General features: G+C 44.7%; 1 protein-coding gene across 1 annotated transcript in view; it reads left to right on the forward strand.

Annotated features, from left to right (window-relative positions):
• CRACD (capping protein inhibiting regulator of actin dynamics) overlaps nucleotides 1–12,665 on the forward strand; it is a 101,149-nt gene that overhangs the window by 36,766 nt on the left and 51,718 nt on the right. The window contains exon 3 of the mRNA XM_074992807.1: nucleotides 2,361–2,529. Coding sequence (XP_074848908.1) covers nucleotides 2,361–2,529 — 169 coding nt within the window. The remainder of the gene's footprint in view (nucleotides 1–2,360; nucleotides 2,530–12,665) is intronic.

Here is a 12,665-nt window from a genome sequence, read left to right on the forward strand (position 1 = left end):
ATTCTATTTACTTCCCAAAATCCACAAACCTGGAAACCCTGGACGCCCTATCATTTCAGGCATTGGCACCCTTACCACCGGACTATCCAGTTACGTGGACTCCCTCCTTAAACCCTATGCCACCAACTCTCCCAGCTATATCTGAGATACCACCGACTTCCTGAGGAAATTTACAAAACATCGGAAAAGTTCCTGATAATGCCGTCCTTGCCACAATGGATGTAGAGGCTCTGTACACTAATATTCCACATAAAGATGGATTACAAGCAATCAGGAATACCATCCCTGATGCCACCACAGCCAATCTGGTGTCTGACCTCTGGAACTTTGTTCTCACACATAATTATTTAGATTTTGGGGACAATTCATACCTCCAGATTAGTGGAACTGCTATGGGCACCCGCATGGCCCCCCAATATGCTGATATATTTATGGCTGACCTGGAACAACAATTCCTCAGCTCTCGTCCCCTATTACCACTCCTCTACTTAAGATACATTGATGACATCTTTATGATTTGGACCCATGGTACAGAGGCTCTAGAGGAATTCCACAGAGACTTTAACAATCTACACCCCACCATCAGCTTATGCCTCGATTACAACATGCAAGAGATACATTTCCTGGACACTACAGTAGTAATCAAGGATGCCCTGATCAGTACCACACTGTACCAAAAACCTACTGATCACTATACTTAGCTACACCCTTCTAGTTTCCATCCTGCACATGCGACTAGATCCATTGTTTACAGTCAAGCTCTTAGGTACAATCACATTTGCTCTGATCCAACTGACAGAGACCAAAAACTACAAGAACTTTACCAAATATTCATAAACCTGAATTACCCACCAGGAGAAGTAAAAAAAACAAATTGACAGGGCCAGACAAATACCCAGAGACCAGCTACTCCAAGATCGGCCCAAAAAAGCCAAGAACAGAACACCACTGGTCATCACCTACAGCCCCCAACTCAGACCACTGCAACGAATTATTAAAGACCTACAACCTATCCTTAATCAGGATGCCACACTCCAGAAGGCCCTGGGTGACATGCCTGTTCTCTCCTACAGACAACCTCCCAACCTCATGAGGATCCTCACTAACAGCCACAGTCCATACCCCAGGAATACCAGTCCTGGAACCTTTCCCTGCAACAAAGCCCGCTGCCAGCTTTGTCCACATATCTTCTCTGGAAATACCATCACTGGACCTAACCAGGTTACTCACAGAATCACGGGCACTTTCTCATGCTCCTCTACTAACGTCATATATGCCATCATGTGCCAACAATGCCCAGATGCTTTGTATATTGGACAGACTTCTAACTCCCTTAGACAAAGGGTCAATGGGCACAAAACAGATATCAAAACACTCCAGATCCACAAACCAGTTAGTCAACATTTTAATGGAATGGGGCATTCTGTCAATGACCTAAAGGTATGTGTGTTACTGAAAAGGAATTATTGCGCCGTTTTGGAAAGAGAAACAGCCGAGCTGGCTTTTATATTCAAATTCGGCACATTAACACGTGGTTTAAATCGTGATGGGAACTTTCTGAGTCACTATAGGGGCTCGTCTGCATACTTGGCTCAATCTAAGTCTTGACCTTCCCCCCGCCCCCACCCCTCCACTCTCTGATTTGCTCATCTTGATTATCTTTTTCTGATTTGTCCTCCTTGCTTACTGTTTTTGGTTCTCTGTGCCTTAAATATTGAGTCTGTTCTGGTCTGGCTATGGTCTGAAGAAGTGGGTCTGTCCCACGAAAGCTCACCTAATAAACCATTTTGCTAGTCTTTAAAGTGCTGCTTGACTGCTTTTTGTTTTGATGTAACTCAGTGAATTTAACCCTATCTTTGTCTGTCTGCAAAGCACCTTGTTCATCTATGGCACATTATAAATAATATATATGAAGTAATTTGCAGTTTCTTCCACTCCTACCAGAGCTGTTAGCACCTTCTGCAGTATGGTACTGGAAGCAGAACTTTTTTTTGACCAGGATAAAACCAAAACACTATGCAAAACTTAACAATGAATCTCCTTGTCTTACTTTTTCATTCAGTCTCTTGTAAATTATCTTTTTCCCCCAGTCTAAATGTTTAACTACACTGACACCTGAGCATGAATCTTTAATCCAGAGAGCAGGTGTTTTAATATTCTTTGTTTTGCTCTGTCAGTATTGGGCTTTGACAGTGAGTTGCAGCCATGCATTTAAATTCCAACCACGAGATTTGCTTAGGCTGCAAATTGCTCTTTGACCTCATTTTTCCTTTGCAAGCACTAGCTGTGTTGTGATTTTTAGCATGCATCAAAGTGCAGCATTGATAAACTACCATATATGTTTATCTTGTGATCTGCAGACAAGAAAAAGGCAGGCAAATTCCAGCCTTTCAAGAAGCTTTTTGGTAAAAGGAAAAAGAGAGAGACAACACCAGACTCTGAGGAAGCCAAACTGAAACCCAGCCAGTCTTTTGGGAACGTATGCAATGGCACCCTCTCTTCAGATGAAGACACAAACAGTTGTCTGAGGTAATACCATGCATGTATTTGTCAAATGTTTTAAGGTGTAGCTGTACGAGGCATTGCAGATGTAATGAACGTTGTCCCTGTTTTAGCAAAACAGAATTTCGTTGCACTGAATGATGGTAAGTGGTACACCGCATGATAAGATTGGTGTGTGCCATTCTATCCATATTCTTACACTGTGGCCATCACTGTAGAATCTAAGTGTTTAATTTCTTGCAAACGTCAATCATTGATACCACGTGTAGGTGTGTGGGGAAAAAGGAAGTCCAGGGTTAAAGCAAACTAACTCAAACCTACTTTCATGGATTAGTAAAACTCAAGGACAGACATAATCGGATCACCATCCTTGCGGGGGGCACTCTAGTTTAGCACCTGAACTAGCTGGGCACGGAGACTGTGCAGTACTCTCTCTTCCCTCAAGGGGGTACTTCCAGCTCAGGGTTGAAGGCTGCCAGTGGGAAGTCTGGTGGAAGCTTGTCTCATTGCTGCGTGTGATCTGCCTGTTCTGTTGATAGCTGCAGTCTTTAGGGCTGTCACACAGCCAGATTTTTTTCATTATAAATTCAATAATAAGGGGAAAAAAGTTATTAACCAAAAATTTAAAGACAGTGTTCTGTGTCCATATATATCAGCAGTGATGGGTAGGAGAAAACAAATTGCTGCAGAGAATACAGGGATACAAATGTCATAAGTAGAGGCAGAGGCCGGCAAAGAAATGACAATGGCATCAGCATTGCCTACGTTCTCTGCTAGTAGAATTTTAGGTCAATTTCTGGTTGATTTCCATCATCATGGGGCATGTTTTTCCCATAACTTAAATTTGCGAGATGGGGACTACAAATGCGCTTTGTGAAATCTGTTCCTCTACAGGTGATATGATGCTGTTGTCTTTTAACATTTTCCTCTGAAAGCTCATTCAAGAGATGAGCTCAGCAGACACTTCCAACAAGACCATGAAAGGGAAATCAGTGATGCAGTGCTGCAAGTGGGGTTCTCACATATGACCTCTTTGCAATGGCCTGCAACAGCAAGTGACTAAAATGCTGCTCCAGAGCAAGCCTGGAAGAGCAATCCGTGGGGGATGTATTTCTGATCAGCTGGAACACAAACCTATGTTAGGTATTCTCACCCATACCTTTGCTACACAGGGTGAAAGAGAAAATTCAGGTCAATAAGGCCAAAGTAATCCTAACAGTCCCCTGATAACTCAGGTAGCCATGATACCTATACATCATACAGATGCTGATGCTCTCTCAAATCACGTGTCCTCTCCGCAAAAGCCCATTGATGCAACAACAGGGCCAGATGCAACAAGTGAACAAAGAGATGCTACAGCTCAAAGAGTGGTTTTTCTGGGGCTCTGTAATGAGCTAGCCTGTTCTGAAGCAGTCCAGAGAGTGCTGCTACTTAGCAGGGAAGACTCCACATGCATATTCTAAATAAAGGGAAGAGATTTACTACATGTTGTACTGCTAAACACATTGAAGCAACTTCAGTACCTTTCCCACTAACCCTCAGTTATCTCAAAGAATTAAAACAATCAGGCCCACCCATCAGCTGTGTATGAAAGTGCACCTAGCAGCTATTACTGTCTTTAATCAAATATGAGACAATACAGAACGATTTTTGCTCACCCTGTCATCAGACTTTTCATTAGAGGTATTCAAACTCTTCACCCAGATGTACCACCACGATTTTGGGGGTCTAAATGTAGTCCATAGAGCCTTAACTTGGCAGCCTTTTGAACCATTAGCAATCTGCTCCTGATTACATTTGTCCATGAGAATGTCATTCCTCACAACTAGTATATCAGTGAGACGTGGGAGAAACTGGGGTGTTCATGGAAGACCCACCATATAACAACTCTTTTTTTTTAAAGATATTTACCTTATGAGCACACCTTAAATTCCTTCCCAAAATACACACTTCCTTCCTTAATCAATCCATACAGCTTCCAATTTTTTCCCCCAAACCATGGGGGAGTGCCTTCAAAGTCATGAGATGCACCCTGAACATTAGAGTGATAGCTTTTTATCTGGACAGAACCAAAAGATTCAAAGCTTCATCAAAAGTATTTGTATTAGTTGCTGAACACCCTAAGGGTAAATCCATATCTTCACAAAAACTTTCTAACTGGATAGCGGGGTGCATGTGCATATGTTGCTAGCTGAAACACATACAGCCACAAATAATAATCAAGACACATTCCACTAGCTCCATTTTGACATCTGTGACTTTCCTAAACAATACCGACCTACGGGCACATGCAAAGCAGCCACCTGGGCCTTTGAGCACAGTTTTGCCAAACATTATGTGATCACACAAGGTCATACAGCAGGTGATCAGCAATATTGCCCACAGCTGTTTTAGGAACTCTGAATCCCTTGCCTTCCTAAGAGGGCACTGCTCTACAGTCACCTGCAATGGATCATGCACAGAGACAGCACTGGAAGAAGAGAAGTTTACTTGCCGTGTGCAGTAACTGAGGCTCTTCAAGATGTGTCCTCCTATGGATGTCCCAATACATGTCCTCCTCCCTTCTCATTTGGAGTTTGAATCACAGTTGGTGGTAGAGAAGAAACTGAGAGCTCTGAGTCATGCACACAATATTTGAGACACCACTGGCATGGGAGGCAGGCCATGTACGTGAGCGACCCGTACAGGAACTGCTGCAAAATCTCATAGGGAAGGCACAGGAATGGACCATCACGTGGAGTTGAGCCCCCACAGGGACACGTCTTGAAGAAGTTCAGTTACTGTGCAAGGTGAGTACCTTACGCTTTTGCACTTATTTGTCCGGGCAGGGTCTGGTATTACTTTAGGTTTTGTGCCGTAAACTGTTGGGAGCCTGCTTCTGACAACAAGCTTGGAAAGACTGTGAGGGTTGTTTGAGGGCCGGAGGAGGGAAGTCCAGGAAAGATATTTTTCCCCATCAAATATGGGTAGTCTTTGGATACCCTGTTTGGGTTCCAGTGTGGGTGGTCAGTGACAGCTAGGGGTATGTGGTTGGGTGTGTCTGTGGTGGGGTTATTTCTATTTTGAAGCAGGTTTCTCAAGGTGTTTGGGTGGCCTATTCCATGGTGTGACCTACTTCTCTGGTAGAGTGTCCTTGTTTGAAGGCAATTTTGAGTTTTCCAAGTTTTATATCCTGGACTTTTCCATCTGAGTGCTTGGTTGTAGATAACAGATTTACTAGTGTGTTTGGGGTGGTAGATATGGTAATCTATGGGTTTTGTGTATATTATCTGTTGGGTCCCATTGTTGAAGTTGATGCTAGTGTACAATGTTCCGTAGAGAGGCTAATGGATGAGAGGTGGTTGTTTAAGTTGTGTTGAAATCTGTAAGGGAGTGTAAGTTATTTGTCCAGAGGGTGAAACTACCACTTAAGGCCTCAGGTGTATCATTGGTTTCGTGATGTGTTTGCCCAGAAAGTCTTCAAAGTGGTCTGTGAAAAGATTAAAATGTTGTGGCGTTTTCCTAATGCCTAGGGCTGTTGCCATGGTTTGGACATAAAGCATTTGTTATTGAGGGTAAAATTGTTATGGGTGAGGGTGAACTGGATGTTTGAGGTGGATATATGAGGATCGTCCATTATCTTGTAAATATATGATGCAGGCATTTATGCTGTCATTGTGAGTGATATTGGTGTATAGGAAAGCAACAGCCATAATGATGAAAATGGTGTTCTGAGAGAAGTTGTTAGTGTTGCAAAGTTTGTGGAAGAAATCCACTGCCTCCTGGGCTTTTGTATGGTGAATGGCTTGAAGATAGTTTCTGTGAGTCCTGATATTTCTTCCGTAAGGCTATATCTGCACTACAGTGATCTTTGGAAAGAAGCTCTTTCAGAAGAGATGCTCCAAAAACAACTTTCAAAAGATTGTATCTGCTCTTTCTATTGAGAGTGTCCATGCAGCCCCTGCTCTTTCAAAAGAATGGGCCAGGGATAGAAAAATCCGGCACCATGAGGACTGCTCCTTTGAAAAAAGGGCCTGTAGAGCATCTACATGCTCCCTCCCTCCCTCCCCCCCCCCCCCCACCAAAAATAAACTTTTGAAAGGAGGTGCTCTTCCTGATCTGGGAATAGAGACAGCTTCTGGAAGAAGAGCCATGTTCTTTCAATTTCGGATCAAAAGAGCGCATTTTGTGTGTGGACGCTCCGTGTGTTCTTTCAAAAAGGGGCCTGTTTTTCCAAAAGAGCTTGCTAGTATAAACATTGCATGAGAGTTTTTGTGGCCAGATATAATGGGTCTACCTGCGTTCCCTTTTCTGAGTAGCTTGAGAAGCATGTAGGAGGACAGGGGGCGGGGGTGGAGAGTGTGTGGGATGAGTTTGCAGTTTTTTCTTGGAGTTGTTTGGGGAAGGATGAGATGGCATCTTTAAATTCCTCTGTAAATGGAGGTGTGGGCATCTCTCTATGTTCTTTATAGTAGCTAGTGTCGCAGAGTCATCAGTCTTATTAATATAGTCTTCATGGCTGAGGAACAAAGTGGCACCTACTCCCTCCTTGTCTGCTGGTTTGGTGACTTGGTGTAGTAACAGACAGCTTCATTGTACAAACCTGGATCTTTATCATTGCACACTCATCCCTCGCTATATGAGCAAAATTGGTTCCCAAATTTCTGCTCATAGGTGAAAACTCGTAAGAGGAACACTAAATTCCCATTAAAATAAATGTAAAAGTCTCCAGTTCATTCCAAGGGCTTGTAACTTGGCATAAACCAGTTGAGTTTAGGTTCTTCTCTGATGTATTTGAATAGTTTGGCACCAGAAATAGAATGTAGTATATGTATGTAGAGCAGGGATTTCCACCCTATGAGTCAGGACCCAACATGGATCCCATTAGATTTGTTAAAGGTCACCAGCTGGGCAGTTCCCAGCTGCATGTGGCTGTTAAAGAAGCCATTTGCAGTTTCTTAATACTGTTGCCTCAAGCAGATATCTATCAATAGCAATAACTGCTGGAGATGGCAGCTGTCTCTATCACTAGAGATACCAATTACCTTATGCCTAGGTGCTGAAACCTTAACACTTGAGTTAATTGCTGGGAGCAGGAGGGCTGGGGGAGCCACCCAGCCTAGCAGCCCCAGTGAAGAGGCTGTGGGAGGAGGAGGAGTGTTTAAGGCTGGGGCTGTTGAGGGATGCAGTGAGGGGGTTCTAAGCCGGGGGAAGTTTGGGGCTGCAGGGAGAGTCTAATGCTGGGGGTGGTTTGAGGCTGCTGGGGTGTTTTAAGGCTGGAGGCAGTTTGGGACTGTGGAGGGTGGTTTAAACCTGGCCGAGGGTGAGGTCTGCGGGGGGTGGAATCTAGTACAGTAAACCCTTGAGTTACCCAGGGGTTGTTCCTGCAACCCCTGCATAATTCAAATTTTCCTGCAAGGGGATTGGAGCCAGGAACCACCAGGGCTGGTCAGTTTCCTAGCTCCCAGTGGCAGCAGCTGGGAACCAGGGGCAGGCTGGCTCCAGTCTCCCCATGGCTTAGGGGGACAGGAAACTGATCAGCTCATGGCTGGTCAGTTTCACATTCCCACCATTGTAGGGGAGGGAACCAGGCTAAGAGCCTTCTCCCTCTCTTCCCCCAGCCAAAGGGCTGTCACACAGCTGCATGCCTGAAGGAAGGGGGAGAGAAGGCTCTAGCTGTGGTTCTCCCCGCACCCCACCCCCCCTCCCGGCCAGGGACCCCGCTCATATGAGCGGGGGGAGATTTGATCACATAGTGAATAAAGGTAGGTATATATGTTCCTCATTTTAGCAAGTGCTCATAAGTAAAGTACTCATTAAAGGAGGGATGAGTATACTTGTATTGCTAGTTAAATGTATATCTCTATACATATGTGCATGTAGTAAGGTGTGTGCTATAAACCATTGGCTCTCAACCTTTCCTGACTACTGTACTACTTTCAAGAATCTGATTTGTCTTGTGTACCCCCTATTTCACCTCAAAGGTAGTAGGCCACATTATTTACGGAGAAGTTGCTGACTTTCTCATTTTTGCTGTATACATGTGAAATAAATCAACTGGAATAGATATGTAGTACTTACCTTTCAGTGTAGAGGATACAGTGCAGTATAAACAAATCATTGTGAAATTTTAATTTGTTTATATTTTGCTACTTCTTATGTCACCTGTTTTAAAATGAGGCAAATATCTAGCTGAATTTATGTACTCCTTGAATACCCGCCAGGGGCGTATGTGTCCATATTTGAGAATCACTTCCATAAAACATAGAGTGGGTTCAGTGTGACTGAATTACATTGCTAGTGGGACCTTAAGTTAGGCATCTTTTTGACTTTGTCTGATTTCAGCACTGCAACATTATATGACTGTTTTTCTGCATTTAATATACAATGTTTGAAATTGTAACAAAGAAATAAGCACATTAAAGTAATATAAGTAGTATAACGATCTAAAAGTTTTATGTGCTAGTGAATAAGTTGTTATGTAGTGCATTATTCATAGTTATAAATCAAAGCAAAGGTAAGTGACTGGAAATATATTAAATAACTGAAATCATGAATAATTTTAAAAATAGGATACTGCTCTGTGCCTGGTTTAGAGGGACTAAGAGCCTACCAAGATCAAATGCATTTAAAATTTAATTAACTTTTCAGCTTTGCTACAAATTGGGCATTTTTGCCCATTCCCACTAGCATAGTCAGGTTTCCTCACTTACTTTGAAACAGAACCCACAGCTTTTTGTTCTTTGAACTAAATTTACTTTTTTGTTAGTCTTTTAAGAAGAGAAGAAAGCAGCAAAGCCGCTTTGGGACGACGAAGACAAGAAAAGAAGTGGGAATAGCTCGGTTTCTTTTTATCACTGTGTCTGTTATCACAAAAGAGATGATGCCACTAGCCGTCAATACTGCTGAGCATTGCAGGCTCTACAGTAAACCTTCTCCCTCAACAAACCCTGACTGATGAACCCCTTTCACATCCTGAATTACTGCTTGTTGGCCCTGCACATGATCAAACTGGCTCCTGCTGTTCCCAGTAACATTGGGGAAGAAAGGAGAGAACGCCAGGGAAAATACTTATAATCACATTTGGACTGTGTTTAAAACAAGTGAGGGCCACTCTTTAGTAGGAAATAACACAGGTGCTGTTCACTTATTATTCTTAGATTGATTTTATTATTTATTGAACGTGGTACTGTGCAAACTTCATAAACAAAGGTATGACCTCTGCCCTGTTCCGTTTACTGATGCACTGAGGTGATCTTGGGGATTCTGCAATTAAAGTATATTACAGTGCAAAATCTTTGCTAAGGCTCTGCGGACAATGCAGACAGCAATTTGTAAACATGAATGCTGTAATTTGGTTCACGGGAGCTGGAAGTGCCCCTGCCCCTGCACAGTCCATCTGACAGGCTTGTGTCTACAAAGAGAAACTTCAGTCATTTTTCCATCCCCCAAAGAAATCTTTTTGACCCCAGTCAAGGGGTTGTCCTCCCTCCTTTAGCTCAATGGGAATTTCTGGACAATTCCTTCAGGTTTGCTCAGGACGTCTTGATAAAACCAGCTGCAATTAGAAGAAAGGATCCAAAATCTGGGTCCAGGATTCCCTGGCGTCTGGAACACCAAAAAGATATTTTTGAAAGAAGGGGGCTCTTTCGAAAGATCCAGGGGAGCATCTATGCCCTAAAAGTGTCCTTTCACATGTAAATTGAAAGAAGAAAGCACTCCTTTTGAAATCGCTCTTCCTTTCCCATATCAGGAAGAGCGCCCCCTTTTGAAAGCTTCTTTTGAAAGAACATGTGTAAATGCTCCATAAAAGAGCAGTCCTCATGGGGCCTGATTTTTTTTGATCCATGGTCCATCCATTCTTTTGAAAGAGTGATGGACTGTGGATGCTGCCTTTCGAAAGAGCAGATCACTCTTTTGATCCTCTTTTTTGTGTGCGGACACACTTTTTTGAAGGAAGTTCTTTTGAAGGATCTCTGTAGTGTAGACGTAGCCCAAGGGGGAGGAGGGAGGCTCAGATTTGCTGCTGTAAGTGTGAGCTGAGGTTTGCAAGTGTGTCAACCAATAGAACTGTGCAAATAATTCAAAACAAATCATTTTATTATGATGGAATTATTCTCCTTTTTGCTCATGGAATATCTATGAACAGACTGATTTCTTTGAACAAATTCTTTTTTTGAATATGTTCTTTTATCTCTTTTTAAAACGTATTGCTACTGTGAATAGATTTGTGGATATTTGATATCCACTCTTTGCGTTGTGTTTCTTGGTTGTAGTTTGTCAGGTGAGTCACACAATATTGGTTCATTTCCCTGAACGAATGAGCAAGCCAGATATTTTCCTATACTAAAAAAATTCGATTTCTGTGAATCTTTTTTTTTCTTGACCTTTATGAATACAGGAATCCTGGTCAAAATATTTGTATTTAAGTGAGTTCAACAGCAGTCAGTCACAGATATGCAGTGCAAATGTTCAAATTTAACATCAAGTTGACCAATCTTTAAGGCTTTAGGGCTCACATAAAAAGAGGTTACACACACGCTCCCAGATGTCTCTGTCATATGGAAGGATGGGGAGGTGACCAACCAACCAAACTTTCCTGCCTGGCTGGGCACCTAGGTTGAACTTGCCTGTTCTGGTACCTGGCGCTGTCTTCCTGAGGCAACATGTTGTGGGGGGAGGAGTAGTTCACATAGGGTTATGTTCTCCTCCCTAGTGATTTTGGGCTTCACACCACAGTGTGGCCAGCACCGGCCTTTGAGCACTGTACAGGAGGGAAGAGACAGGTGTTAATTCCAGCAGTACGGAAAAAAATGTGGTTAAAGGGATGGCACAGCCCATGTCTTTGGAGAGCTCATCCTTCCCTCACACACCCTATCCCAGTGGCTGGAAACAGCTTGTCCCTGCCTGCTTTGCAGTATCTAAAGGCAGCTAACACAACCCTGCTGCCTCCTGTCCCTTGGCTACAACATAGGCAGAAGGGGGATAAGAAGATGCAGTAAGCAGCAGGCCAGGGAACCTGACTCCAGGGGCTTCAACAAAGAGGGCCGCAGAGGTGACTCAGCAGGACCTTGGGTGGGGTGGGAAGGTTCAGAGGGTGCTAAGCCCTTGTCCAGGGGAAACAGTGAATCAGAGGTGACCAGTGTGGTCATCGTGAGGTAGGTGGGGGCAGCATTGGCCACATGACTCTGCCCCACCCTGCCCCTTCTGCTCCTACCCCTGCTCTTCCCACCCCTTCTAGCGCGTGATGGGTAGTCCCCCCAGAATGGCACAGCCTAGGAGTAGCACAGGCTAGGAGGCTTTTGCTGCTCTCACGTAGCGCCACTCCAGGGGAGGGCCCCGCACTTCCTGGAAGCAGCGCAGTGCTGATTGTAAGTGAGGGGAGGAGGGAGCTGGGCACTCCCTATGCATTGCCTATGCTGTGGAGCATGTCAGGTTGGGGCACAAACAGACTGGAAAGTGCTTCCCTCCCACCACTCCAGAACTTAGGTGAGGGGTGGAGAGGTCTCCCTGTGCCAGTGCTGTGCACGGCTCTGGCACAGGCAGGGCTCGCCTTCTCCTGGCCAGCGCCCCAGGCTGGAGCATGTTCAGCTTTCCCGGGGGCCTAGCCCAGCCAGGGACAGTGAGGGGGAAAGAAGGAACCTGCCGGCTGGGCTGTTGGTACACACAGAGCTCTGACCAGGGGTGGTTCTCTGCACAGTCCTGGGCCCCAGGTGTGGGCTGGGGGTCCGTGAAGGGGCAAAGGCAGGGAGAGGACAGCGAGCGCAGGAGCATGTAATAGGCTAGTGGATGGGCAGCAGAGGCACCATGTAACCAGCTGCCACCTTGTACCTGCCTGCACTTACTAGCCACCGTGGTGCATAGCCAATGCTGTCAAGAAATGGGTTGGAGGCAGCACCCAGTGGTGTGAGGCAGCCCCAGGGGGGTGCTGAGCCTTGTGCACTGTGACTTTGACCTGCCACCAGCCTCACACCCACCCCTACGGTCACTGGGACCCCCATTCACTACTGAAGGGCAGGTGCCTGGTGAATAGCAATCTGGCCAGCAGCAGCATCCATCAGTACTGCTCAGGGGGATGGCTGGGGGGTGGGAGGAACAGAGAGACACAAAAAACATGAGACATTTTGTCAGTTTTTAAGGACAAGTCAAGTCACCTGCAGTAGGGCTTAGATATGGAATAGCCC

This window comes from Carettochelys insculpta, chromosome 4 (assembly GCF_033958435.1).
Source record: "Carettochelys insculpta isolate YL-2023 chromosome 4, ASM3395843v1, whole genome shotgun sequence".
NCBI lineage: Eukaryota > Metazoa > Chordata > Testudines > Carettochelyidae > Carettochelys > Carettochelys insculpta.